Genomic DNA, 26,385 nt, shown 5'->3' with positions numbered 1-26,385 from the left:
CGAGAAAATAAGATGGATGGGAAGATATTGGGTGGGTGGAAAGGTTCCCGGTCTCTGGCTGATGAGAAGGAAGCCGACCGGCACAGTTGGCCACCGCGACCCCATCCAATGGCTGGATCTCCAGGCCTAACACCTTCCTACCCACAACAAAAATGGTCGCCGCAGGAGCCCGTCCGAAGCCCAGGGACAAATGAGAATGGGAACAGAGGCCCCGCCCGTTGTGGGCAACTGCCCTTCTCAAAAATGGCTACCGAGGCGCTTTTGGAAGGGGACCGCTCTGGGCCTCGCCTTTGATCTCGCTGGTGGAACTAGGGGATGAGAGCTGCACCGCGCGGGACAAGTCGCCGGCGGCGCCCGACAGAGCAGGTTATTTCCCCTCCAGCCCCCGGCCCAGGGCTAGAGGGCAGAGAGCGCTGACCCAGGGTACCCGTCCTGAGTGCTCCCTCACGGTACTCCCCGCGGCCCGACAGACTCCCATCTCTGATTCTCGCCGTGGCCTGTATCAAGGCACCAGCTTCCTCAGGCCTCCCTCGCCCTGTGTCCCCCAGGGCCGCAACCACACCCGCGTCCCCGAGGGCTCACAATTCTGGACCCTTACGGGTACCCCGCTAGCTTGTTTAGGGAGCTCGGCCGTCATCGCGGTCCCACTTACTGTGTACCCTCCCAGCCTCGTTTGTGCCGCTACCTGACTTTGGCTGTTGGAATCCCTTCTATCCCTCAGTGTCCTTTTGGCTCCTCTAAGACCTGCCTTGGAGGTCAGGAGACAGTGATGTCCTGCGGAACCTGCTTTATGGGACTAGGGCCCCAGGAGCTGGTCTTCACAGGGGCTGGGAGAAGCAGTGACAACCTCCATGCGAGACCCTCTTGAGTGGCCACCAGGACTTCTTTCACACTGGTTCCCAGAACTCCTCGCACATGGCCTTCTGGTCTCCCTCCACTTTGAGCACCTCCCCACCCCCAAGGCACAGTATGGTACTCCTTCTCCAGTCTCACTTAAATTTGTCCAGGGGGTCTGTGCCTGGCCCTGGGAACACTCTTAGTCCAGCTGGGGGCAGTGAGAATGGGCTGTCAGTTTTGGCTATGAGTCCTGAAGGATGAGAGACAGAAGGAAAGACATTCTGAGTGGGGAGAATGGTGTGAGCAGAGACTCTGAGGTAGGCGAGAAGGATCAGAATACAGGCTAGGACCACACCATTTCCATCATGAGGGATGGTGTAGTGCGGTAGTTAATAGGATTCTGGAATTAGATTGCTTGGGTGTAAATCTGCTGTTAACTTACTCTGTGACCTTGGGCAAGTTATTTGGTCTCTCTGTGCTTCCATTTCTTTTGGGTAAGATGGGATTATGCGATAATATTAGTATCTATGTTTTAGGATTATTGTATGGATTAGATAGGTTAATAAATGTAAAGTGCATAGAAAAATCCCTGGCACACTGTGGGCAGACACTGAATGCTAACTATTATTTCCATCATCAGAGGTGTTTCAACAGGACTCAACAGGATGACAATCACATTTCATGGGCACCACTGACCAGTGAGCACTGATTTGGAGCCTCCAGGAAGTAATCATGTTCTTACAATGGAGAAGGCTGGCCCCTCAGGTTGCACCTTTCCCCTCAGAGAGTATGGAGGATAAATATTAGGAGAAGAGTAGGAAAAAAAATGCTGAGGAAGGCTCAAGGGGTGAAGGGTGAAAGAATGGAAAGCTTTGAATGATGGGTAAAGTTTGGGCAGCTCAAGAACAGGAAAGGGGACGATGTTGCCTTAGGAGACAAGCTAGAGCAAAAGCTCAGGGGAGGAAGATTTTTTTATTTGGGCACAGTGGATTTTCCCAGTAAAACTCCCTGGTTCTCACACGTTGGTGAGAAACCTAGAAGCATCAGACACATTGCTGAGAACTTCTCTAGAAACTGAGCTTTCATGCAGCAGACATGGGCCTTTGTCCCAGCAGAGATTGCCAGGCAACTGACAGTAGCCAGGATTTGATGTAATGATGTAGGTCTCCATAGGGGACTGGCCTTTTGGGGGAGCTGCATGATGGGATCTGATATGTCTGGTCTGAGCAGTTCTGGTTTAAACAGGAAAAACATGATTTTTTGGTAAAGATCACGCAGCTATGATCTCTGTGGAGAAGAGATGGTTGAAGGAAATAAGGTAGTGGGGAGAAGGGTCCATGCTAAGGTCTAGAGCAAGAGGCAAGCAAGAGGCTAGCACTTCTCAGTCCTGCTGCCCACAGTGACCCCGGTGTTCTCACAGCAACTCTTACTATTCAGGGGAGCAGGAAACTGATCATAGATGGTAGCTCTGTCTCATCCCACTTGGAAGTCTTGATATCCCCATCCCCAGAGAAGCCCCTAGAATATACACTGGACTAAGTGACCTGGATTTAAATCTTGACTACCACAGTCAAGCCAGGTGACTAGGCAAGTCATTCAACCCATTGAGCTTCAATTTCTTAGTCTGTGAGCAGGGAATAACCATTTGTTGAGTGTCTTCTTCACTGGAAGTATTAACTGTACATTGATGAATAAGCCAGGTGTGTAGTCCCTGCCCTCATGAACAACTGGAAGAAACATTAAACATTGCCCAAATAATTATTTAATTACAGCTATGAAAGGTGCTGCTAAGTAATGAAAAGTACAGAATCCAGTGGAGGGGACTAAACCAGTTGCAGAGGGTCAGGGGAGTGATCCAGGGAAGGTGTGGTGCATGGTGAGGCTAGACAGGTGCGGGCAGGAGTAGGGCCCTGAACCGAAGGCCACAAAAAGAATTTGGACTTATTTGAAGGGATCTGGGAAATTGCTACAGATTTTAAGCAGGAAAAATACGATTTTTTTTGGTAAAGATCACACAGCTATGATATCTGTGGAGAATAGATTGTTGAAGGAAAGATGGTAGTGGGAAGAAGGGTTAGGAAGTTCTTGTAGTTAATGCAAGAGATGGAGAGTAGATGTGTTGAGAGGTCAAGGCTTGGTGACTGACTGGATGTGGGAAGGCAAGGGATAGGATGGTGTCGAGGATAATCCCCAGACTTGGGGCAGGAAGAGCTGGATGCGTGGATGTGCATTTAGGAGTAAAAGACTTGGGAGAAATGTCAGCTGGGGACATGTTAAGTCATTCACATGGAGGTGTCAGAGAGTTAAATGTTCAAGTGTGTTGCTCAGAGGAGGAGATGGGACTGGAGGATTGGACATTTGGGGGTTGGTGATACGGAGTTGATACATAAAGATGTGGACCCAAATGAGATCTTCCAGAGAGAAAGGGTGTGGAATGAGGAGAGAGAAGTAGCTTTCAACCTGAGTTTGCTACCACCTTTAGAGGGTGGAAAGAAGGGGCAGAGAAGGGAGCCTGGGAAGAAATGGCCAGAGAGGTAAAAGAGAAACAGGAGAGTGTGATGCCTCAGAAACCCACACTGATGCTGCTAGAAAGAGCAGATTATTAGAGATATTAGGTGAAACCGTAAGAAGTTGCCTTTTTATTTTTTAGATCGAAAACAGGCAACACTGGCAAGCTTTGAACATTGAACCATTGTACGGTTCAATCTAATTAGACCAAAACCTTTAAAAGTAACTTGTGACCTTAGCCTGATAAATTTTGGTAGAGATGTTGGAGCAGAAGCCAGACTAGAGTTAGGGAGAAGTGGTTAGAATGGAAAAGGAATAAGGAAATTGAATCGACATGACTCAGTGATTGATTAGAGGCAGCAGATGGTGTTGAGAGAGGGCGAAATCAAAGGTAATGGCCCCAAGTTTCAGGTTTGTCAGCTGAGTGAGACAGTGGCTGTGTCAGCCAATGAAACAGGAAGAGGTGCTTGTTTAGAGGGGGGATGTATACAGATCAGAATATCATAAATGTAGGTAGGTGGAATTTGAGGTGCCTCTGTCTTCTGAGTGGGATGATGAGCTGACATTTGTACCTATGGGTCTGGAGCCATTCATTGCCACTCTGTGTTCCTGACTCCCAAATACAGACTTTTGAGTAAAAAATCATGTAAGTGGGAATGAAGTAAGTCCTAAATATTTATTGAGCACCTACGAAGTGCAGGCATTCTTCTAGGTACTATGATTACACCAGTGACTAGGAAAAAGTTGTCCCTACCCACCTCCCCACCTGCCCCCTAGCCTCAATCTCCCTTTTCTTGGAGCCTAATTCTATGAGGGAAGACAGACAACAGGCAAATAAACATGAAATAACATCAAGCTGTAGTAACTGCTATATAGAAAATAAAGCAGGGCAAGGGATTAGGGAGTAGGATACCTGTTTTTGATAGGCTGGTCAGGGAAAGCCTTCTGAGGAGGCAGCATGTGAGCAGAGCCTTGGAGGAGTGAGGGGATGAGTCGTGTGAATATCTGGGGGAGATAGGAAGAAGCTAGGCAAAGAGGCTGGTGGGGCAGGAGTGGACAAATGCGGAGGGAATGGTGAGATTGGAGAGGTAGGCAAAGGCGGATCTTATACGGCTCCATAGGCTCTGGAAAGGAGGATGGAAAGTCCTTTTCAGCCCAAGCTGCTAGAAGAGCAAGGATTGGGCAGGAAGACTTCATGAAAGACTTCCCCTTCAATCTGGGCCCCATAGCCAGAAAAGCCCCTTTGTGCAGAGGGTGGGTGGCCCATTCTGGGCTGGAGGAGGAGGAGGGCTGTGCCCTGCCCTGAGGTCTGCTCCTTGGGGGGCTGGACAATGAGCCCCTTGTGGTTGGACTTGGGGGCCAAGTGGCCTTCTCAGTGATGGGATTCCTCAGCCAGGAGGCATGTGACCCCAAGACCTTGGCTTCTTGCCAAAGGGTCTGGGCCTGCTGCTGGGGAATGCTGAGGGGATGGAGCCAGGGCAGGCGTGGAGCTGGGGCAACCTCCCTCCCTCCACAGTGCCCTGCCCTGTCTCAGGCTGGAGGAGGTGGAGAGATGGACAGGGAGGGGCCGTGGCACTGCTTGATGGAGTGGGGGAGCGCTGGAGTGCTGGAAGCTATGGGCACCATCCACAAATGGTTTCCACAGCAGGCAGGAGGGAGGAGCTGACCACCCCTGGGCAGGGGCAGGCATAAGAGGGCCTGACAAGCCTACATCTTGTGTCCCTTCAGAAGAGGAGAGATAATGGAGCTGGAGAGGATTGTCAGTGCAGCCCTCCTTGCCTTTGTCCAGACGTACCTCCCAGAGGCGGACCTCAGGTAGAAGCAGCTGTCCTGGAAGGATCATGCTGGAGTCAGGGTTGGAGTTGCTGGGCAGCCCTCTGGGCCCCAGCCAATGGAGAGTCTGCGGTGGGAAGTATTCAGCTCTATTCCTGAGGTGGGGGAGGGCTGATTATGATTTACTGATATGGCCTTATTTCTTATCCTATCCCTTGTGGACAGAAGGGAAACCAAAACTCTGAGGGAGGGTGGAATATTCTTTGGCCTCAGGCTTGAGGTCTGGCTCACAGACTCCATGAAGCCAAGGGTGAGTCCCAGGCTCGGTGGGAGTGCTGGAGATATCTAATGTCCTGGCCAGAGCTTGTCTTCTCCCCTTCCTACAGTGGCTTGGATGAGGTAATCTTCTCCTATGTGCTTGGGGTCCTGGAGGACCTGGGCCCCTCAGGCCCGTCCGAGGAAAACTTTGATATGGAGGCCTTCACTGAGATGATGGAGGCCTATGTGCCTGGCTTCGCGCACATCCCAAGGTGGGGCCTGGCTGGGGAAGAGGAGAGGGGCTGGCTGATCGTGGAGGGTGAGCAGAGTTGTCCTCTTACCACCTTGTCTTCTCAGGGGTACAATAGGGGACATGATGCAGAAGCTCTCAGAACAGTTGAGTGGTGCCAGGAACAAAGGTGAGTCTGGGGTTCAGGCACTTGGGTGACTCATAACCCCCATCCCTCAAGGCCCTGGCAAACCTGATAATTTCTGCCTCTTTAAGAGAACCTGCAACTGCAGAGCTCTGAGGTCCAAGGTCAGGGGCCCATCTCCCCAGAGCCCCTGCAGTGGTCTGAAAAGCTCAAAGAAGAGACTAGGTCTTCTCCTGCTGCTGATACCAAAGATGAGGTACTCATAGGGGAGGGTACCCATGAGGGAGCTAGGGGGCAGGAAAGGAGGAAGTACTGCCTCTTGTCAACATTTATGCCCACAGGCAGCCAGTGCTGAGGACGAGCTGCTGCCCGGGGTGGATGTCCTTCTGGAGGTGTTCCCTACCTGCTCCATGGAGCAGGCTCAGTGGGTGCTGGCCAAAGCTCGGGGGGACTTGGAAGAAGCTGTGCAGATGCTGGTAGAGGGGAAGGAGGAGGGAACGCCAGCCTGGGATGGCCCCAACCAGGTATCCTCTGCTCAATTCCATCTGACCCATGTAGCTTCTGCCTCATTCTATCTTAGTGTTAAGCTCTTGCTCTCTCTGCAGGACCTGCCCAGGCGTCTCAGAGGCCCCCAAAAGGATGAGCTGAAGTCCTTCATCCTGCAGAAGTGAGTCTGGGCTGGGCTGGGCTAGGCCCTTAGAGGCTTTCTGCAGTGGGGTAGGAGCTTCACCCAGCCAGTTTTCTGCAGGTACATGATGGTGGATAGTGCAGAGGATGAGAAGATTCACCGGCCCATGGCTCCCAGGGAGGTGAGAGGGTTGGGACTGCTAGGGGTGTGGAGTGGGGGGACTGGCTCCTAGCTCCTGCTACTCACTGCTTGATTGCCTGACAGGCCCCCAAGAAGCTGATCCGATACATCGACAACCAGGTAGTAAGTACCAAAGGGGAGCGTTTCAAAGATGTGCGGAACCCTGAGGCGGAGGAGATGAAGGCCACATACATCAACCTCAAGCCAGCCAGAAAGTACCGCTTCCACTGAGGCATTTGCCAGACTCTGCCTGAACCTTCTATGCTCAGATCCCAGAGGGATGCAGGAGCCCTACACCCCCACACAGGGCCCACCCTAAGTCCTGTCACCCTCTCTACTTCCGTGCCCCACAGTGTTCACCTCTTCTTGGAGCTGCCCATGGGCACAGTAAAGGTGGCCCCAGGAATGTGAGTGCATTCTTGTCATTTCTGCCTCAGTTGGGGTCATTTCTGCCTCAGAGTTGGGGTGCTGGGGTACTGTGTCTGTCTCACCTTCTCTCTTAACTTCACATTCCCTGACTCCAAGAGGGCAGCAGTGCCAGGCAAGAAGGGGTAAAAAGCTCTTTATTTGAAGCTCCAGGGTGGGGCAGGGCATTGGTCTCTCTCACCAGGGGCACCCCACAGCCCAATTTCCCTACAGTTCATAGGCCCCGCAACACAGTCCAGCTGTGCCCTATCAGCGGGCGAGTCAGACCTGCAGGTTGACAAAGGGTGCAAAGCCCGCCATGTCCTGCAGCAGTACCAGGGCCTGATGCAGCGGTGGCTCCACGTCGATGTCCACGCCGCGCTTCCGCAAGCGGCTCAGGCTGTGCTCGGCCACATGGTGGCAGTGCCGCACCCGCAGGGAGCGTAGCACAGGGCAGTACTCAGCCAATGTCCTGGGGGAGGAGCGGGGTGAGACTAGGGGCACGAAGCAGCTACACCCACGGTCGGGGAGCCATCAAAGCCCCTCTCCCACCAGCTCTGGGCATACTTTTTTCCTCTGTACACGAGGGAGGGGGGCTGGATTGGGGTCACACAGTGCCTCCAAGGAATCGGAGACTTCCTGCCTCTTAGGGGTTGGAACCTGCTCTTCAGCTCCGCCCAGGATTGCAAGGTTATCCCCTTGTTGAAAAAAAGCCAGAAATCTAACTTTGTATGTGAAATCTCCCAATGTGTGAATACTAGTTCAAAAATGTTTTTAAACTGTGGGCTCTCTGGCCTAGGCAGTCCGAGACCTGCCAGTTCAGAATGGGGGTGCCGTGTCAGCAGGAAGATTCAGAAACTATAGTTCTGTCTTTGGACAGGTACAGCCCACCCCTACTCCCAGAGGCTAAATGATTGCCCTTTTCCCATCCCACCGACCCAAGGCCCAGGCACCTGACGCCGTCGCTTCCCACGCGGAGGCAGCCGGTTAAGTCGAGGTGCTGGAGTTCCGGGCAGTTTCGAGCCAATTCCTGGATGGCGGCGTCCCCCACATTGGCATTGACCGCCAGCGAGAGGCTGCGGAGGCCCGCGCCGCGCCTCTGCGCCAGGTACACTATGGCCTCATCCTTGAGCTGACGGCAGGCGGTGAGGTCCAGCTCCTCAAGGGCCGGACAGCGGTCGGCGAGGCCGCGCAGTGCCAGACCGTCTACCCAGTCACAGTGTGCAAGAGACAGGCGCTGCAGGCGGGGGCAGCCTTCGGCCAGCGCCCCCAGCGCGCGGCGGCTCAGTTGTCCGCAGCCGGCCAGCGCCACACTCCGCAGCTGCGGACTCCGCGCCAGCACCGGCACCAGATCCTCGTCCGACAGCCATTCGTGACACGGCGCCAGCGCCAGCTCCTGTAACCCCTCGGCGTCCCGCAGCAGCCAGGCCAATGCGGCCCGCGGGATATGCGGACCCACCTGCGGGTGGGGAAGCACCTCGACTCTCAGCTGGTCCCAGGGCGGGGCGGGCGCTGCCTATACGCCCCGGCGTTCTTTCCTAGCAGCAGCCCACCCTTGGGGCTTGCCTCCTGCCCTCCCAGGAGGGACCCCATGCGCCCTGAGTTAATACCCGGTACTCGTCCTTAGGGTACTTGCTGTAAGGGATCGCTTCCCAGGAATTTCTGGAGGCCCAAAGGGGTCCCGAAGTGCAGACAGCAGGGTTGGGGGCTGGGCTTAAGGCGGGGCGGGGGCGGTACCCTGACGCGGACAGGACTCAGGGCCCCGGCTCACCTGAGCAGCGTCAAAGCGGCGCAGCCCCGCAAGGTGCAGCTGCACTAGTGCCCGGAAGGCCCGGCTGACTCGCTGCAGCCGAAGTAGCTGGCGCAGCGGTACCCGGCTCAGGACGTGTGGGAGTAGCACGTCTTCCCAGGGCAGGTCCAGAAGCCTGCGGGTAAAGAGGCGTTGGAAGCAGCTTCCGGGCCGCTGTTACCTTAGAATCCGCCTCCGTTATGCTTCTGCGCCCAGGCTCCGAAGAGCGAATCCGACGCCCGACCCCTGTTCAGATTCCCTCCCCCAGGTCCTTCTTCCCTCTGTCGGCGCCCCTCAGTGCTCGGTACCTGACGGCTCCGGGCTCTTGCTCCCCTCCGGACGGCTCCATCGGTGGCTCCCTCGGCTGCCTACTACGCGTGCGCAGAAGGTCTTTTCTCTTTGGTTTTTGTATCCCTGCGGTGAACCCGCCTACTTAGATGTAGAGACAGACCGAGTCAATCGAGTGCCGTCTTACTAAGGAGCCTATCTGAAAGCCTTCAGGATGAATCCCGAAACTGAGGGCGAAACAAAGCGGTGGTGTAACATTAGACCTTAGCTTCTCGACTGTAGGGCTTGAGACCTGAGGCTAAAGAACGCGATGGTGCAGCAAGACTGGCTTCTCTTTCCGCCTTGGGCCGGTGGCGAAAAGTGGTGATGGGAGGAGCAGGTCAAGCCAAACACAGAAGGAGGCGGAGCCGGGACTAAGGTTCTGGGCCTACCCTCTGCCCTCTGGTAGCGTTTAGCGACTTGGAAAAATGAGACACTATACAGGCTCTGTCTGTCACATAGTAGGTGCCCAATAATTGTTCAATGAATTGAATGGGCTAAGCTAGAATTTTTCTTCATCAAACTTGCCCCAAACCTCCCATTCCTGGTTAATTACGAAGTACAGAGTTACCCAGCCTTTCCACTGGATTTGGAGCGGGTTTATACCTTGCGTAAAGAGACGTAGCGGGTGCTAAAAAGGACGCTATCTCCAACGGGGTCCCTTTCCTTTCCCCAGGAGGTCTAGAATCCTGAGAAGAATGAGTGCTCAGCTCAGCCTGCCAGGAGTACTGCTTCTTGGTTGGCATGAGGGTTTAGTTGTCGGGTCTGGGTCTGGGTTGGCCCTGGGACAGTGATGCCCTAGAGAGCTCTGGGCTCAGACTCTAGGCTGCCCTCTCACCGTGTCGCCAGGTCCTAGTTCTAGGGTCCGCTCTGGGGAACCCCTGGAGCAGCGCTTTCTCCATCATCCATCGCTGGAGAGGGTGTGAAGGACGTCGAGGGCTACTGATGTTACTGAGACCTTTTCCTTTATGCAACCGCTTCACCTGCCTCTTCATAATGAAAACTGCCTCCCATCTATTATCTCATCAGGGCTCCGGGCATTTCTGCAAGGTGTACAGGTCTGTGCTGTCACTTCACTTTAAAAATGAAACCGAAGCCCTGGAGAGGAAGCTCCTTGTCCGTGGTCAAGCGAGTGGAGCTAGAGAACTCAGGCATCCTGGTTTTCCCAGAATCTCTCCCACACTCTCCCAACCCGCGACGCCGCGATAAGGAAGAAGGCAGCAGCCAGGAAGGACCAAAAAGGGTCAACTTGAGTGAAAGGCTTTCTCCCTCTTCTTCAGCCTGCTTGGGGAGAGCGTAGCTGGGAGGATCGACCTCTGCTAAGATAGAACAACGTGGGCGGGCACCACCTCAGGCCGCGGTGCCACCTCCCTCTCCCCGCTTTGTTCATGCCTCTGCGCCTGCGCAGTGCGACAAATCTGGCGCTGTCCCCTTCAGCACCACGCAGAGCCCCTCCCAGCGGTGAGCCCCGCGCGCCCCCGCCTCGCACGTCCTTGCGCCCCTAGACTGCCCGAACAGACCCCTTCTTCCTTCCCAGGTCACCACCTGCCTGACCAGGCATTACCAAGGAGAGCAGTTGCCATAGTAACTCTAGCGACGCTTTCTTAAAATAACTGGGCCCCTTTCCACTGTGGCCAAGGGCACAAGGGTTGTGTGTCTCCCATTTCCTCCACTCCCGGCGTAATCCCTTCTAACCTCTTACCCCAATACGGGTAGGACACCTAACTCAGGCAGCAAGGAAGTTCTTTTCTGAAGTCTAACTTGTCTCCTGCTGCATCCTAGGCGAGTAGTCAGAATTGGGTCTCCTGGGTGCGAGACTCAGAACCCCGGGGGGTTTGAGGCGGTGTTGCCTGTATCTGTCTTCCAAAAATTAATGGTTTCCAGGATTTAGGGGGCGGGTCCGGTCTACACCCATATTGTGTGCTTGGCGCGGCCGCGTGCTCGTGGGGGCGGGAGCCGTGAGGCATGTAACAGGTCATGTGGCAACCTCCTAGGGACACGCGTGGAGCCTAGAGCTGGACACGCGTGTGCAGCTGGGTCCTGCGTGTGGCTCAGGGGTCGTTGGACGAGAAGGATGTGGACACGATTGGGGTGGGGCACGTGAGGGTCTGGGAAAGAAAACGCGGGGTTCCATAGGTCCTCCCCCTCGTCCGCGGCGGGTCTCAGGTTGGCGGGCGAGCCCAGCGGGGACCTAGCGTCAAAACGAGGAGGCAGCCTCTGGGCTCAAGGCCCCGGAAAAGGGCGGGGCGCGGGGAGTGAGGGGGATTAGCTCTGTTTTAGCTGCGCGGAGGGTGTAAGGGGGAGGGACTGAGAGGCGGGCGGGCCTGGAGCAAGCGGGAGCAAGCTGGAGCGTGCTGCCTTCACAGCTGAGCTGGGCCCAGCCTCTCCCCTGCCTTTCTTCGGCCCCAGCTCCAGGCGAGCAGCGGTGAGTACTGAGTTGGCTGGAGTGTGGGCTGCACTGGGAACGTGCAGCTTCAGGAACCTGCCTGGCAGGGTTGCTGTTCCTGACCTCTGCCCCTACCCTGCAGTGCCAACTGCGGCCCCTCTACCCCTTCACGGGCCCTCCTGGGTTGAACAAGATCTGTCATACCCCTGAGGGTTGGAGAGGAGTATGGTACAGCCTTCCCCCAGAGACTGATGGCTCCTGGGGTTTGGGGATGAGTATGTGTGTCCCTGATTAAGTAAGTATGTGTGTAAGTGTGCATTTGTATCTGTGATTGTGACCAGTAAGTCTCTGTCTAATATGCCTGTCTCTGTGTGCACTGGAGAATGCCAGCCCATGTGCATATTGGGTATCTCTTTGTGTGTTCCTGTTTGATGACTGTGTGTGTAAGACAAGCATGTGCCTTTCCATTACACTCTTATTTGCTATGACTGTGAGAGTGTATGAGGGTGTGTCTTTGAGCAATGTGTGTATGTCTGTGCCTGTATGTGCTGGAAGGTGTTGTCTATCAACATGTTTAACTTTGTCCTAACATTATTTGTCCTTATATGTGTGTGTGTGCATGAGTGTGTACCTGTATGGAGAACAAAATGTCTCTTTCAATATACAGCATGTATGACTTAGGGGTAGGGGCCCCTTTCAGCCTTTGACCTTCCCTTCACTATGCTTCTCAGCCCCACATGGTCCCTACAGAACCCCTCCCATCCCAATTTTCCTCTCTTTCCTTCCAGAAGGTCTGAATTCTGTTTCCCTGAATGAGGTGCCTCCATAAGAGGGACTGTGTAGAACTCATGGCTGCCTGATGGTCATGGCTGTCTGACATTCCTGGTCCAGAGGGTGGGGTAACAGCCTTTCCTCCTCCCCCACTAGAAGTAGCTCCAAAATGCCACAGGAACTCTGAGTTCACTCAACTTCTGAAACAGCTAGCTTCTTCTCTCCTCCCAGGGTGATGCTTAGGGTCCCCAGGCAGAAGGAGAGGAGCCAGAGGCCCACTGGATGTACAGTTCTTTTCTCCTCAGCCTCCATGGAAGTAGCCCAAGCAGGAGGCCTGATCACTCCCAAGGGTGGGGTCAATAATGCCATATTCCCAGGGTGGGCTAGGCCCCTAGTACTCAGTGGCCACAGCCAGCTTTCCCCTCCCTGTCTCTGCTCTCCTGCCCATACAACTCCCCAGCAGTTCACCCCTTGCTCCCTTTCCTCTATTGCAGGCCTGTCTGAAGAGCATGCTGCCCCTTCACTCCCCGTCTGGCCTCGCCATCCCTGCCCCCCCAGCCTGACCCCCCGGCCCCAGCATGGCCCAGGGTGCCATGCGCTTCTGCTCAGAAGGTGACTGTGCCATCTCCCCGCCACGATGCCCTCGCCGCTGGCTCCCCGAAGGCCCAGTGCCCCAGAGCCCCCCAGCCAGCATGTATGGCAGCACAGGCTCCCTGCTACGGCGGGTGGCAGGGCCAGGTCCCCGAGGCCGGGAACTGGGACGTGTGACAGCACCCTGTACACCCCTGCGTGGCACCCCCTCATCCCGTATTGCTCCCTCACCCTGGGCACCCTCTTCACCCACTGGGCAGCCCCCACCAGGGGCCCAAAGCTCTGTGGTCATATTCCGCTTTGTGGAGAAGGCCAGTGTGAGGCCGCTGAATGGGCTACCTGCTCCAGGAGGCTTAAGTCGGAGCTGGGACCTGGGTGGGGTCTCTCCTCCCAGGCCCACCCCAGCCCTTGGGCCTGGCTCCAGCCGGAAGTTGCGGCTGGAGGCATCCACATCAGACCCACTCCCAGCTGGAGGAGGCTCAGCTCTGCCTGGCAGCCAGGGCCTTTCACATGGGCCACCAGCTCAACCCCAGGTTGGGGTAGATGGTCTTTACTCCTCTCTCCCAAATGGGCTGGGGGGGCCCTCTGAGCACCGGGCTGCACTATTCCCAGGACCTGCTGACACTGGACTCCTGAACCAGGTATGCAACCTTCCTTGGTTTCCCTGGAACCTTAGAGCCCCAACAGACGGGCAAGGCTTAGCAGTCTTTTGGTGGTCTCTGGCTTGTTGGATGTTTACTCTGAATCCTTCAGTCTGTCTCTTTCTCGTCCAGCTCCATCCCTGAGTTTTTTTCTTTCTGTGTCTCTGTCTGATGTTGTTGTGTCTTTGTATGTCTGGTTTTATCTCTGGGTACCTGTGTCTATCTTTCCCTCCTTGGCTTAGGCGGACAACTGGTCCACCCCCCGGGAAGTCTCCTCTCATGCCCAGAGGATTGCTCGAGCCAAATGGGAATTCTTCTATGGCTCCTTGGACCCCCCGAGCTCAGGTAATTCTAGGCCTGAAGCAAGGGGAACAGGGCAGGGCCTTCTCTGCAGCAGCTGAGGCATGATAGGGTACCTTCTTTAAATCTCCCCCAATCCTTTCCTGGGCTCATTAGTCTGCTAATGCCTCTCTGGGCCTCAATCTTTCTATCTGTATTTTGATGGGGGACTGGGGGACGGTGGATGGGTTGGGTACCTGGATAGTAGAGGTAGGGGATGGCAGGACATCAAGGGTCATTTCTGGGTTAGAAGAGACTCCAGTCTCCCTCAGGCCCCTCAAACTTGTTTGACAAGAACTTGATTTGGAATGAGCTCCACTGGCACCAGGAACAACCTGAGTTTGTAGCAGGAGGAATGGTGGCTAGATAGTGAAAGGACTTCCTGCCAAAGTGAAGCAATGGGGAGAGTCCCTTCCTAGATCAGCATTAGGACAGGGAGCTGACCTGATAACCTCCTGACCTGGATGCCTATGCATACTGCAGGTGCTAAGCCCCCAGAGCAAGCCCCCCCATCTCCACCTGGGGTGGGTTCAGGGCAGGGCTCTGGGGTGGCTGTGGGGCGAGCAGTCAAGTACTCCGAGACGGACCTGGACACAGTGCCCCTGAGGTGCTACCGCGAGACCGACATCGATGAGGTGCTCACTGAGCCGGAGGAGGCTGACTCGGCCATCGAGAGTCAGCCCAGCTCTGAGGGCCTGCCTGGCACTGCCCGCCCTCCTGCCCCACGTCCTGGCCCATGCCTTGGCCCTTGGCCCAGTCTGGGCAGTGGCAATGAGGATGAGGATGAGGCAGGTGGGGAAGAGGATGTGGACGACGAGGTGTTTGAGGCCTCAGAGGGGGCCCGGTGAGTGAGGGAGAGGGAGAGGAAAGTGCTCCTTCCCACTGGTCCAGATACAGAACTGGGTCAAAGGGACTGGAATAGAGATGAGGGTGGACTGGGAGGGTCAGGACCAAGCTGGTCATGCTGCCAGGACAGTGTAGCAGAAGATTCTGGACAGAGGCCTGAGGCCTGTAAGTACTGGGGATGTGGGGGCATCAGCAAGGACGCAGGAAGCCAGAATAGAGGAAGAATGGGTTCTAGTGAAGAACAGAAGGCAGAGTGACAGGCCAGAGGCCAGATTCAAGCCTGGGGGTGTGAGAGCATCAATCTAGATCCTGGATCCTAGCAGGAGAGTGGGGAGTGTGGGGGCTTTCCTCTCTGTCTCACACCCCATTGCAGCTTGGAGCCTCATATTCTTCTAAGATGTTGCCAGAAATAGAAATGGGATGGCAGGAGGGGAGAGGATCAGGAAGAATGAGGAGAAAGGGAGATTAGCAGGGAGGGAGAGAGAAGAGTGATTGGATGCTGGGGACAGGTAGAGCTGGGGTGCCCTGGGGGCACCAAATAGCTTGATGAAACTCTGGTGGAGTCCCTCTACCTAGATGGCTTTTTTACAAGGTTGGGGGACCTGTGAAAGGGGATGACAGTCCCCTTTACAGAGTCAGTATGAGAGTTCAGTGAAATGCTATATGGGAGCTGTTCTGTGGGCCACTGAATGGGGCCTCTTCTGCCCCTGCAGGCCGGGCACCCGAATGCCTCATGCTGGGCCTCTCAAGTCACCTGTGCCCTTTCTACCTGGGACCAGCCCCTCAGCTGATGGGCCTGACTCTTTCAGTTGTGTGTTTGAAGCTATCTTGGAGTCACACCGGGCCAAGGGCACCTCCTACAGCAGCCTTGCTTCACTGGAGGCCCTGGCCTCACCTGGCCCAACCCAGAGCCCCTTCTTCACCTTTGAGCTGCCTCCCCAAGCCCCTGCCCCACGGCCTGGCCCACCTGCTCCTGCCCCACTTGCCCCTCTTGAACTGGATTCTGGTACCAGCTCTGCTGCTGATGGACCTTGGACACAGAGAGGAGAGGAAGAGGAGGAAGAGGCTGGAGCCAAGCAGACCCCAGGGAGGGATCCCCCAAGTCCCTGCCGCTCTGAGGACAGCCTTGGGCTGGGAGTGGCACCACTGGGCAGGTGAGTGATTCATTTGATTCCTCAGATGTGAGGCTCCCAGGGCTCCAGGAACAGTTGTTCCAAAGACAGAGCCTGAGTGTGAAGGTATCATTTATATTCCTGACCCCTGATGGGTGGCTAAGGGATACAGATGCCATTTGAAGGACTGCTTCTATTGGCTGCGAGGAGGAGCCCCCCACAGCTCTCTTCCTTGGTCTCAGATCCAGTGACTTGAGGCATGATTCATGACTGGGGAGGTCCCCAGAGAACACCCTGCTTTCTTCCCAGGAGAGCCCTTCCCTTCCCAGACAGAGCCTCTAACCTGCTTAGAATTCTTGTGTCCTTACCACCCTCCCTCATCCCCCCACCAGCATGAAGGCTTCTCCCAAAGATGCAGCCCCTAGGTTCTCCCATGGCTTCCCTCTCATGTTGCCTCCCCACTCCAATCAGGAGTCTCTCACCCTTCTCCTGGAAGTCCTTCCACTAGTCTAACCTTTCTGCTCTCTCCTCTGCTAGCTACCCTCTCAGTCATGGAAACCATGGCAACAAGAGGGGGTGGCCAGGGAGACAGGGTTGCCTAGCAACTAGGAGTTTCCAGCCTCTGTCTCTGGGGTGACAGGTGGCTTTGCCAGTAGAGCTGCTGGGTAGGAAGGGGAGGGGAGGAGGAGACGGGGAACAGAGCATGCACTCTGACCTCCAGTCCCCTCTACACTAGAGCCTGCTTCTTCATGGGTGGAAGAGAAGGACCAAGGAGGAGGCTCCTCTACTTAAAAGGCAGGAGAAGGAAAGATGTAGGAATGGGAAGGTGTTCCTGGTGCCTTCAAATCTTTGACCCTCCACTGTTCTCCCTGGAAGCCTATCTATCCCATCTTTGCCCATATTCTCAGAGATAAAAGACTATGTTCTGAGTAGGGCCAGTGTGAGGATGGGGAATCTATGTCTAATAACAAACTTAGGGAGTTTGGGGGAAGGAGCTAGAATTCCCACAGCAGCAAGATGGATGTGGGTAAGATTTGAGGCAGGACTTCCACAGAGAGGTGATAATGATGGAGTAGGCTGAAAGAGAGAACCTGTACACTCTCCTTCTCTGGAGAAAAGAAAAATGCCTTCCTTGTGTCCCAATTTTTCCTCTGTCTTCTGGGTCAGGAGGCAGAGGAAGGATCTGGATGGTCCCTGAGGGCCTGCCCCACCTCTGAGCTGGTTTTCTACCCTGGCAGTGAACCACCCCTGAGCCATCTGGTGTCCGACTCAGACTCGGAGCTGGACAGCACAGAGCGGCTGGCCCTAGGAAGCACGGACACCTTGTCCAATGGACAGAAAGCAGACCTGGAGGCAGCACAACGCCTAGCTAAGAGGCTGTACCGACTAGATGGCTTCAGGAAGGCTGATGTGGCCCGACACCTGGGCAAGAAGTAAAACCACTGGACTGGGATTGAGAATGGGGGGAGAGGGGATGCATCCTGCTGCCAGCACCTCCACATCCCCTCTATCTAATGCCCCCAGGTCTCTAGGCAACCCCCACCTGGCCCCTTGACACTTCCCCTTGAGACTCCACCTGTCTCTCTGCCCTGCCCACAGTAATGACTTCAGCAAACTTGTGGCCTGCGAGTACCTCAAGTTCTTTGTCTTCACGGGCATGACTCTGGACCAGGCTCTCAGGTGGGTGTTGAGCCCTCTGAGGGCAGCCCCCACTCTCCAGGCCTGGTGTGCTGGGCCCCAGCTAGGCCTCCTCTGAGCCCCTGGGCCTCCCCTAAGATGCCCTAATGTCATTCTTCTCAAGCAGGCTGGGCATGGTCATGAGTTGGGGCTGCCTGGTAAGGGGACCTTGGGTAGGGTGACATGCTCCCTTCTACCCTCTCCCCAGGGTATTTCTGAAGGAGCTGGCCTTAATGGGTGAGACCCAAGAACGGGAGCGTGTGCTGGCCCACTTCTCCCAGAGATACTTCCAGTGCAATCCGGGAGCCCTGTCTTCAGAGGGTGAGGAGGCTGGGGGCAGGGCTTTCTTGGCTGGTTACTGAGGCAGATGGGCACTGTATCTATGCATAGGAGCATGAGTGTGTGTACAGGAGTGAATGAATGCAGGAGCTTGCAGGCATGTGAGCGCATGTATGCAAACTGCTGATGACGTGGAACTGTGAGGGAGGACAGGCCTATTGCTTGTGTCTGTTGCGTGTTGTGAAGAGGCAGGTGGCAGGAGTGCTTGCCTGCCCTTGTTCACATGCATGTACAGAACAGTGCTTGGCTTGAGGGGGATTTTGTGCCTGCATTAGTCTGCATAACTGTGTGGGGCCTACTTACTTGAGTTTAGTGCATAGACACAGAGGCATGTAGGTGTTGTGTGCAGGCAGTGGCCTTAGGAAATTAGGGAGGGTGACCTCAGAGGGAGGGTCCCTTCTGGGGATCTGCTGGGAGAGAGGTCTGTGGTTGGAGGGATTCACGACTTGGAGGAGTGTGCTTGTTGGCCAGAGGGGGTCTTGGAAGGGGACAGAGGATGAACTGGAAGGTTGGGGAAGAGAGCTGTGGGAAGAGACCCTAGGAATCTGGGGAGGCTGAATGTGAACTCTCCCCTAGACGGAGCGCACACGCTGACCTGCGCCCTCATGCTACTCAACACCGATCTCCACGGCCACGTGAGTAGAGGCCTGACAAAAGGGAGCCTGGAAGACACATTCCCTCGTGAGACTTCAACACCTGAAAGTCCGAGGGCCCCTTCCAAGCTCACAGGCCTCTGTGCCCTCCCTTAGAACATCGGGAAGCGCATGACCTGCGGAGACTTCATTGGGAACCTGGAGGGCCTCAACGAAGGCGGTGACTTCCCCAGGGAGCTGCTCAAGGTGGGGGGCGGGGCAGAGTAGAGGCAGCTGGAGGGGAGGGATAGGGACCTATCCACCGCGTAAACGCGTGGTGAGGCGAGGGGCACTAACTCCTGCCAGGGGAGCCTGAGCTCTCGTGACTCAGACTAGGTACCTCCCCTCTCCCCCCTCCCCCCCTCCCTAACTGGCTCTCCGGGAACATGCGCACTGGCGTTTTTCTTGGCCGCGCGCAGCGGGGGAGGGGAGACGACTCTCGAAAACACGTGATCAGGTAGCCCTGGACCTTGTATTGCCTTCATCAATGCCCCTCCTCCAGTGTCCACTAAAGATGGGTGGGGGTCCCTGCATGGGGCAGGGGGCACAGAGGTACACGACTTTCCCTCCTCCCCCTCCACCCCACAACCCAGCGAGCCACAAAGGCCTTGCTAGTACTGCTGTGTTGGTGGGACCAGAGGTAGAGAGGCCTGAGAGGGACAAAGGCTTTTCAGAGGTCTCATAGCGAGTTCGCGCCAAGCTGGGACTAGATAACTGAGCTTCTGGTTCCCTTTGGGCAGGCTCCGCGCCCAGGCGCCAGCGCTTCAGGCGTTAGTTACTCCGCGGGGCTGGTATGGATGCAAGTGGGAGATGGTCTCCGTCCCTGCGGTTCACTCCTCTCTCTGATCCGGTGGTCCAGGGAGGCCTGGACTCACTTGAAACCCTCAGTACTGGCAAAGGAGTCCCCGGGCCACTACAGACATGTGACTGCACAGGAGTGTCTTTGGGCCAGTCTGTGAGTTTGGTGTGTTGGGCTTCTGGGTTTGGTAATGAGTGGGGGTGACCATTGTGAGTTGGGTGACCATCAGTGAATTGTGTATGCTTGAGTTGAGTGGTAAATGGATAATTTAGGGTGTCAGTGAATCAAGGGGGTTTGTTTGACGGGGTATGTTTGTATTTTAGGGCTTAAAATTTAGAGTGTGTGTGCGAGTTGGGGTACAGGTTGGGCGTTTATGTGTGTTGAGGTGTGTTTATGAATTGGCTGTCTGATTAATGACACGTGTCTGTGAGTAGGAGGGTGTATGTGAGTTAAAGACTAAAATTATGAGGTGTGCCCCTGAATTTGTAGTGTCTGTGAGTTGGGATGTTTGTGAACTGATGCATTTGATTAGCTGGGGTGTATGTCTGTAAACCGGGGTGTGTGTACGTGAGCTGGGCTATATACATGGCGTTTGAGGATCGGTGAGTTGGATGAGGCCAGTGCGATTCCACGGCTGCCTCCATCCTGCGCTGCTGCGTCTTGCTTGGGGCTCCTGCGGGCTGGGTGAAAAGGGGCGACCGGGAGGCGTGCGGTCCTTTCCCCTCATCACTCCACCTGCCAAGCCTGACGAGCCCGGAGGGAGCTCCAGACCCCTGAGCGTCAGCTCACTTCCACAGCCCCAGACTTCGGGGCTCCCAGCGCAACCTCCCAGCGTCCCCAGAGCTTCCCCCCGCCACCAGCAACCTCCGCCCTCCCCGCCGCGGCCTCCCCAGGCCCCTCCCCTGTGGCGGCGCGCCGCGGGGCCCCTCTCCGCCCGACGCCTCCATATTGCGCCGTCCCCGCCCCCAGCCCTAGCCTCTCCTCCCCGTCGGCGCCCCCCTCCCGCTTTCGTGGAGCTGCAGAGCAGACAGCGCCGCCGCCGCGCGCTCTGTGCGTCCGCGGGAGCCGGGCCGGGCCGGGCCGCTCGCGCCGGCTGTCGGGGGAGCCGTCCGCGGGCTGTCCGGTCCGTCCGGGGCCGAGGGCGGGCGGGAGTATGGCCGGGGGCCGCGGCGCGCCGGCCGGGCCAGCATGATCGGTGTCAACAGCATCCACAGCAGCGCCGGGCGGCTGCGCTCGCGCTCGCTGTGCTCCGTGCGGTACGGGCGCACCCACCGCGGCGCGGAGACCCTGTGCTATGGCTGGCCGCAGCGCTCGCGCAGTCTCAAGCCCGTGCTCTACACGGACTTGGTGGTCAGCCGCCTGCAGAGCCGCAAGAAGAAAAAGGCGGTGAGGTCGTTGGGGCTGCGGCCCACGCCAGGCTTGGGGGCGACCAAGGGGTTTGCCTTGGGCGGCACGGCTGAGGGGGCGGCTTGAGCGAGGCATCGAAGGCAGCACGAGCCAGGTGGGGCAGCTGTGGGGCGGAGGAAAAAGTCCAGCAGAAAAAGGATAGCCAGGAGTGGGTATGAACTGGAGGGGGGAGGGCACAGATCCTCCAATCAATGTGGACATCTCAAACCGAAGGATCTTTGGGTCTTCTAGGTGGGATCATGACACGGGGCTCACCGATGGGGTTTAGGGCTTTCGAAGAAAGATGTGGTCGTGGGCCAAAGGGGTTCCGGACATGGGGCAGGGGATGAACTGGAAGGCTGGAGACAAGGATTGCAGATTGGATCTCTGAGGCCACTTGAGCCTACTGGCCAGAGAGTTGGAAAGTGAAGGTTTAGGGTCTGAGCTATGCTGGGTGTGGGCAGGGTGTGTGCTGAAAGAGCTATGTGTGCATAAGCTTGGGTTGTGCTGTGTGGGAGGCTGGAGGTTGTGGGGTGTACCCACTCCCAGACCGGATGTGCACGTGTGGGTTGCTTGGCTAGCTTTGTGGCCAGGCATGGTGGTGGGCAGTGAGAGAGTAAGAAACTGGTGTGTTGGTGGAGGTGGAGGGGCCGTGTCCCATCATGGAGAAGGCGCCGACGTCACCACTGCACCCAGCTCACATGCAGACAGCATCACACGCCACATGCTTAGCCCAAAACACATGCTGGGGACACACCCACTCACGGACAGGCTGGCAGAAGCACCCCCAGGATGGGAGGCACTAGTGTGGACCCCGTGTTGCAGGCCCCAAGAGGGGTCTCCTCTGGCACTCCTGGAGCCCATTCTCTCCTCTAATCACCCCATGCCCAACTGTACAGAGCAGACATGACGATACAGGAGCTCTAGGGAGTTTGGGGTATGCAGGGTTTGGAAGCTAAAACTACTGCCTTTTAGACTGGTGTTCATTCCCCAGTGACATGGAGTGTGGGAATGGGCAGGGGGATGGACCACCCTGGCATTTGGCTTGGTGGGACTGCCTGGGCTGGGGGAAGCTCTCATCTTGTCCTGGGCTTGGGAACCATCAGAGTGTTTTCTGTTACAAAGGAGGTGACATGAGCCCCTGTTCATGGGTCTGTTTCCCCATATCCTGTGTGGGTTTATCCAGTGGAACCAGGCCAAAGCACACTGACTGGGGATAGGATAGTTTCTTTGGGCCACCCTTTTCCATTCCCTCCAGGGCTGTGCTTCTCCCCCTCACCCACCCAGGATCTGAGCAGGATGACCCTTAACAATAACAACAGTAAACATAGGAATAGCGGCTGCCATTTATTGCGCTAATTGCTTGCCCTACCCTTAAACAGTGTTACTGTTTGTGCCCTCCATGGATGCTTACCCAAAGTCATGCAGCAAAAGTGGCAGAGCTGGGCCTGGGTCCTAGTTCCAGAGCCTGTGTTCTTGGTCATTACATCCTGTCACTGCTTCTCCCCACCCATCCCCACCTCCATTTCTGTCTCATTCCCCAAGTTGGGAGGGCTCTGAGCTCTGGCATTGGGGTACATGGTGCACCTCCCCCAGGATTGACACCTGCCCCCCTCCCCCAATTTGTTCCTACCTCCTCAGGCCTTGTACAGCTCCATCAAGAATGAAAAGTTACAGTGGGCCATGTGAGTCCTGGGGCTGTGTGGTGGGGGTGGGGTTGGAGCATTGGGAAGGGGCTCCCCAGAAAGGCCCAGAGCACTGAGATGGGCCCTGTGAGTCCTGTGGCCTTGGGCAGGGGAGGGCGGTGAGGCCATGAGAAGCAGTGAGGCTGCCTCACTTCCTTCTTTGGAGATGCCTGCCTGGATTTGGGGTTCTGTGTATTGTCTCTAGTTGGGTTGTTATGACAAGCTGGTTTGGGGTGGGTGGCCACTGTCAGCTGGCCTGGGAGGAGGGGTACGGAAATAAAAGGGAGGTCCCTTTACAATCCAAGTAGGAAAGCAGAAGTCTCTGGAGGTGGGGCCCTGACCAATAGTGCAAGAGTCCCCTCTTGGGTCCTAGGGATCCCAGAGTCACAGAACAAGGGACTATGTTGTCTACTCTTGGCAGGCTCAGTGGAAACAGAGGTGCAGAGTAAGTTTTGGGCAAGTCCAGTCTGAGGGAGGAGTCCGGTTTTAGCCTTGGTTCCCCCAGTCTGAGGATAGAGCACTCGTTTAGTAACAGTTGGTCGATTACTCAGATTTGCTGGTATCTGCTGAGTCCAGTCACTGCTCAGTTTCACTGGGAGCTCCCGGTCTACATGAGAGAAGACCTCAGAGGAGGCAGAACTCAGGATTAGGGTGCAGGGGGAGATCAGGGAAAACTTCTTAGAGGATTGGGACTTGGGGCAAGCCTTGAAGGAGGGGAAGTATTTATTTGGGGGAAGAGGGAGGTTGACATTTGGAAGGCAAAGACATGGCATTTGGGAGGCACATACAAGGCTGAAATGAATGTGGGCTGGGGGACGGAGGGGAGGCCCGGCCGGGACGGGGAGTGGAAGGAGAAAGAGACAATGTTGCCAGGATGTGGGATGCAGTAGGGAACGGGTTTTTGAGTGAGGGAGTAACAAGACAATCTGAGTCTCTAGATGGTATCTGACATAGACCAGGATGTACTAGGGGACCACGGGGAAGCTCCTTCTGCCACCAGTTAGCCACCAAGCTCTGAGCAAAGCCTGGTGCTGGGTGTGGTTGAGACAGCTGAGTCAGTCATGTGCCTGCGCTAGTGAGAGATGTGTGTGTGTGCAGAATAGGAGACGATACAGCTGGTTATACATGAGGGGAAAAGAAAAACATGGCCCTACCCTTGGGAGCTGAGGGAGGGAGACTTGCTCCCTAAGGAGCCAGGATCTGAGCAGGGAGACATAGCTACACCCTGGGGAGACCTGGTTTGAGGTGGGAGACATGGCTCCAGGAACCCTAAGTTGAGGGGGCCACAATCTTGTGAAAAAAGCAGTCCTCCCATCTTTACAAACACTGAAGGAGCTTTCGTGGGTTGCGGGGGGCAGAGGCCAGGACTGAAGGGGGGTTGTGGCTCCATGCCAGCCCCCTCTGAGGTGATCACACCTGCAGAGACGAGGAGGAGCTGAGACGCTCTCTGTCTGAGTTGGCTGACCCCAACCCCAAGGTCATCAAGCGGGTCAGCGGGGGCAGTGGCAGCGGCTCCAGCCCTTTCCTGGACCTGACTCCTGAGCCTGGGGCCACAGTCTACAAGCACGGGGCCTTGGTGCGAAAAGTGCATGCAGACCCTGACTGCAGGAAGAGTACGTGGCCAGGGTCAGGGTGGTATGGGGGATGGATGGGAGTGGGCCTGTTTCAGGGCCCCCTGACCTGTTTTCCTTCCCCCAGCACCTCGGGGCAAGCGGGGCTGGAAGAGCTTCCACGGGATCCTCAAAGGCATGATCCTCTACTTGCAGAAGGTGCGGGGCCAGCCTAACTGGTTGGGGCTCAAGGGAATGCAGGTGGGCTGGGTGGCTGGGCCAGGCTGGACTGTGGCCAGGACAATATGGGCACCCCCACAGGAAGAATACCAGCCTGGGAAGGCGCTATCGGAGGCAGAGCTTAAGAATGCCATCAGCATCCACCATGCTCTGGCCACACGTGCTAGTGACTATAGCAAGAGGCCCCATGTCTTCTACCTGCGCACAGCTGACTGGCGGGTCTTCCTCTTCCAGGCCCCGTGAGTGCCCTCCTCCCATTTATCCCAGACCCTTCTCTCCTCTCCTAACTTGCTCCCCTCCCTTGTCCTTGGATTGCCTTGTTCCTTCTCAGGCCACACCCCGAGCCAGGAATGACATTCCTAGACAGGACCCCTGGGCCCAGGCCCCAAGTGGCTGTGCTGTCTCCTCAGGAGCCTGGAGCAGATGCAGTCCTGGATCACTCGCATCAATGTGGTGGCTGCCATGTTCTCTGCACCCCCATTTCCAGCTGCTGTTAGTTCCCAGAAGAAGTTCAGCCGCCCTTTGCTGCCCAGTGCTGCCACCCGTCTCTCTCAGGTATTCTTCCCAGCTCTGCCCTCCTCATGCCAGTGGGATGGAGTGGGGCAGGCCCAGGTTGGCACACTCAAGGCTGCCATGTATGACTGTGTAGATGTCCACTGTACCAGGACACTGGCAATGAGTGGGGAGCAGAGGCTGAAATCCAGTTTCTACTCGCCAAGCTGTTAACTCAGACATGGTGCTTTGTTCATCCAAAGGAAGAGGCATCTTTTAAAAAAACTTGCGCAAAGGCACTTTATGTGTCATCGTGCCCCTGATGGTGCTCCCCTGGTCCCTAGGAGGAGCAGGTGCGGACCCACGAGGCCAAGCTGAAGGCCATGGCAAGTGAGCTGCGGGAGCACCGGGCTGCTCAACCCGGCAAGAAGGCCCGGGGCAAGGAGGCTGAGGAGCAGCGGCAGAAAGAGGCCTACCTGGAGTTTGAGGTGAGCCTTCCTGCCTGGGCACCTCTGGCTCTTCTCCATCAGTGGGACCCCTGTCCCCACACACAGGCTCAAACTGATGGTTAAGGGCATGGACCCTAAGAGTAGCACCAGCTGGGTGACCTTGGGCAGGTCGCTTAATCCCTCTGAGCCTCAGTTTCCTCTGTAGGACAGGGATACCATTCCATACCCACTAGAATAATGAAGGAAGACAATGTCTGCCAAGTGTTCAGTTTTCCCAACTCTGGTAAAGGCTCAAAATAGCTGTTACAACTGGCAATCTTGAGAGCCCAGAGAGGGTCACCAGTCAACTGGTCACAGTACTTGGGAATTTTTGGTGGGCAAGAACCAGCCATCTCCTCGCCTTCTTTTTGTCCCTCCCTGGTCCATATGGGGGTGGGATGGGCAGAGGGTTGAGAGCAGGCTTAGAGCCCTGCCCCTCTGCCTCAGAAATCCCGTTATGGCACATACGCTGCACTGCTTCGGGTCAAGCTGAAGGTGGGCAGTGAAGAGCTGGATGCAGTAGAGACAGCACTGGCCCAGGCCGGGAGCACGGAGGATGGACTCCCCCCACCTCACACCAGCCCCTCCCTGCAGCCCAGTGCCTCCAGCCAGCCCCAGGCTCAGTGTCATGCATCAGAGCCTCAGGAAGGGGCAGGCAGTGGGCAGTGGAAGCCCTGAGTAGAGGGCAGGAGTGTGTGGGGGTGGTGCCCACCGGGCACCTGCATGACATGGCCCTGCCTGAGCCTGGGCCGGCCTCGGGCCACCCACGAGGGCCCTCAGCACAGGGCCCAACCGCGCCGGACGCGGTGTCCGGGGCAGGGCAGGGCTAGGGCATGGGCCTTGGGAGCCTTGGCTAAGGGGCCCTCTGAGACCCCCTTTTGTGATAATGTTTTGCACTTTTTCGTATGCGGGGCTGGGGAGGGAGGGGCCAGGGCCCCTTGGACTTTTGATGCTTTTCTTCTTGGGCAGGGGAGGCCTGACATTTCTGCTTTCTGCTGAGACCACCTCCCACCCCTGACACCAGCAATCCCCCTCCATCCTGGGGCCTGGCTCAGACAGAGGCCAGGAGACGGGGCTGAGCTGGTTGTCTCTCCTTCCTCCCTGAGGGTTCACCCTCTCTCTTTCAGAGGTGGAGAACAGTGTCCATGCCAAGGCCCCCCTATACAGACCAGGGACAGCATGGCCTTGCTTTCCCTCCCTCAGTGGGTCCTTCCCTTTGTACAGCCTCCATCCCCATTAAAACTGCTCTGGACTTGCTGCCTGGGCCTCCTTCTGTCTCCAGTGCCTGGCTTAGGACAAGGATAGGCAGCTGGTTCTGGGAACAAGAGTCAC

At 56.3% G+C, this 26,385-nt stretch overlaps 3 protein-coding genes across 6 annotated transcripts; 2 read left to right on the top strand and 1 right to left on the bottom strand.

The window, feature by feature from the left end:
- The first annotated feature begins 209 nt into the window (after window positions 1-209).
- CUEDC2 (CUE domain containing 2) lies at window positions 210-6,964 on the top strand. 2 transcript variants are annotated; one of them, XM_036898928.2, is made up of 9 exons: window positions 210-366; window positions 5,074-5,160; window positions 5,505-5,648; window positions 5,734-5,795; window positions 5,882-6,006; window positions 6,092-6,274; window positions 6,356-6,417; window positions 6,499-6,559; window positions 6,643-6,964. In XM_036898928.2, exons 2-9 carry the CDS (start codon window positions 5,087-5,089, stop codon window positions 6,787-6,789), a joined length of 858 nt encoding a protein of 285 aa, XP_036754823.1. In that variant the 5' UTR covers window positions 210-366; window positions 5,074-5,086; the 3' UTR covers window positions 6,790-6,964. The 2 variants fall into 2 exon arrangements, with proteins under 2 accessions (XP_036754823.1, XP_036754822.1); XM_036898927.2 differs by having other exon boundaries at window positions 6,338-6,417.
- Window positions 6,965-7,104: 140 nt separating this feature from the next.
- Window positions 7,105-9,346, bottom strand: FBXL15 (F-box and leucine rich repeat protein 15). 2 transcript variants are annotated; one of them, XM_036898513.2, is made up of 4 exons: window positions 9,061-9,346; window positions 8,735-8,888; window positions 7,917-8,422; window positions 7,105-7,457 (listed from the first exon to the last, which is right to left on the bottom strand). In XM_036898513.2, exons 1-4 carry the CDS (start codon window positions 9,099-9,101, stop codon window positions 7,424-7,426), a joined length of 735 nt encoding a protein of 244 aa, XP_036754408.2. In that variant the 5' UTR covers window positions 9,102-9,346; the 3' UTR covers window positions 7,105-7,423. The 2 variants fall into 2 exon arrangements, with proteins under 2 accessions (XP_036754408.2, XP_036754407.2); XM_036898512.2 differs by having other exon boundaries at window positions 7,105-7,435; window positions 9,061-9,333.
- A 2,038-nt stretch (window positions 9,347-11,384) lies between these two features.
- On the top strand, window positions 11,385-26,310 carry PSD (pleckstrin and Sec7 domain containing). Of its 2 annotated transcripts, XM_036898507.2 has the most exons (17): window positions 11,405-11,504; window positions 12,731-13,468; window positions 13,711-13,813; window positions 14,291-14,651; window positions 15,367-15,807; window positions 17,004-17,198; window positions 17,365-17,445; window positions 17,651-17,763; window positions 18,358-18,416; window positions 18,531-18,620; window positions 22,240-22,283; window positions 23,706-23,896; window positions 23,982-24,052; window positions 24,155-24,312; window positions 24,484-24,628; window positions 24,910-25,053; window positions 25,501-26,310. In XM_036898507.2, the coding sequence occupies exons 2-17, from the start codon at window positions 12,815-12,817 to the stop codon at window positions 25,729-25,731; spliced, it is 3,081 nt and encodes a 1,026-aa protein (XP_036754402.2). In that variant the 5' UTR covers window positions 11,405-11,504; window positions 12,731-12,814; the 3' UTR covers window positions 25,732-26,310. The 2 variants fall into 2 exon arrangements, 1 of the variants encoding a protein (XP_036754402.2); XR_005027352.2 differs by lacking the exon at window positions 25,501-26,310 and having other exon boundaries at window positions 11,385-11,504; window positions 24,561-24,628; window positions 24,910-24,977.
- The last annotated feature ends 75 nt before the right edge of the window (window positions 26,311-26,385 follow it).

The sequence above is a fragment of the Manis pentadactyla genome, chromosome 8 (genome assembly GCF_030020395.1).
Source record: "Manis pentadactyla isolate mManPen7 chromosome 8, mManPen7.hap1, whole genome shotgun sequence".
Classification (NCBI taxonomy): domain Eukaryota; kingdom Metazoa; phylum Chordata; class Mammalia; order Pholidota; family Manidae; genus Manis; species Manis pentadactyla.
Note: the sequence above shows the minus strand (reverse complement) of the source record. Positions and strands in the feature narration are given on the sequence as shown.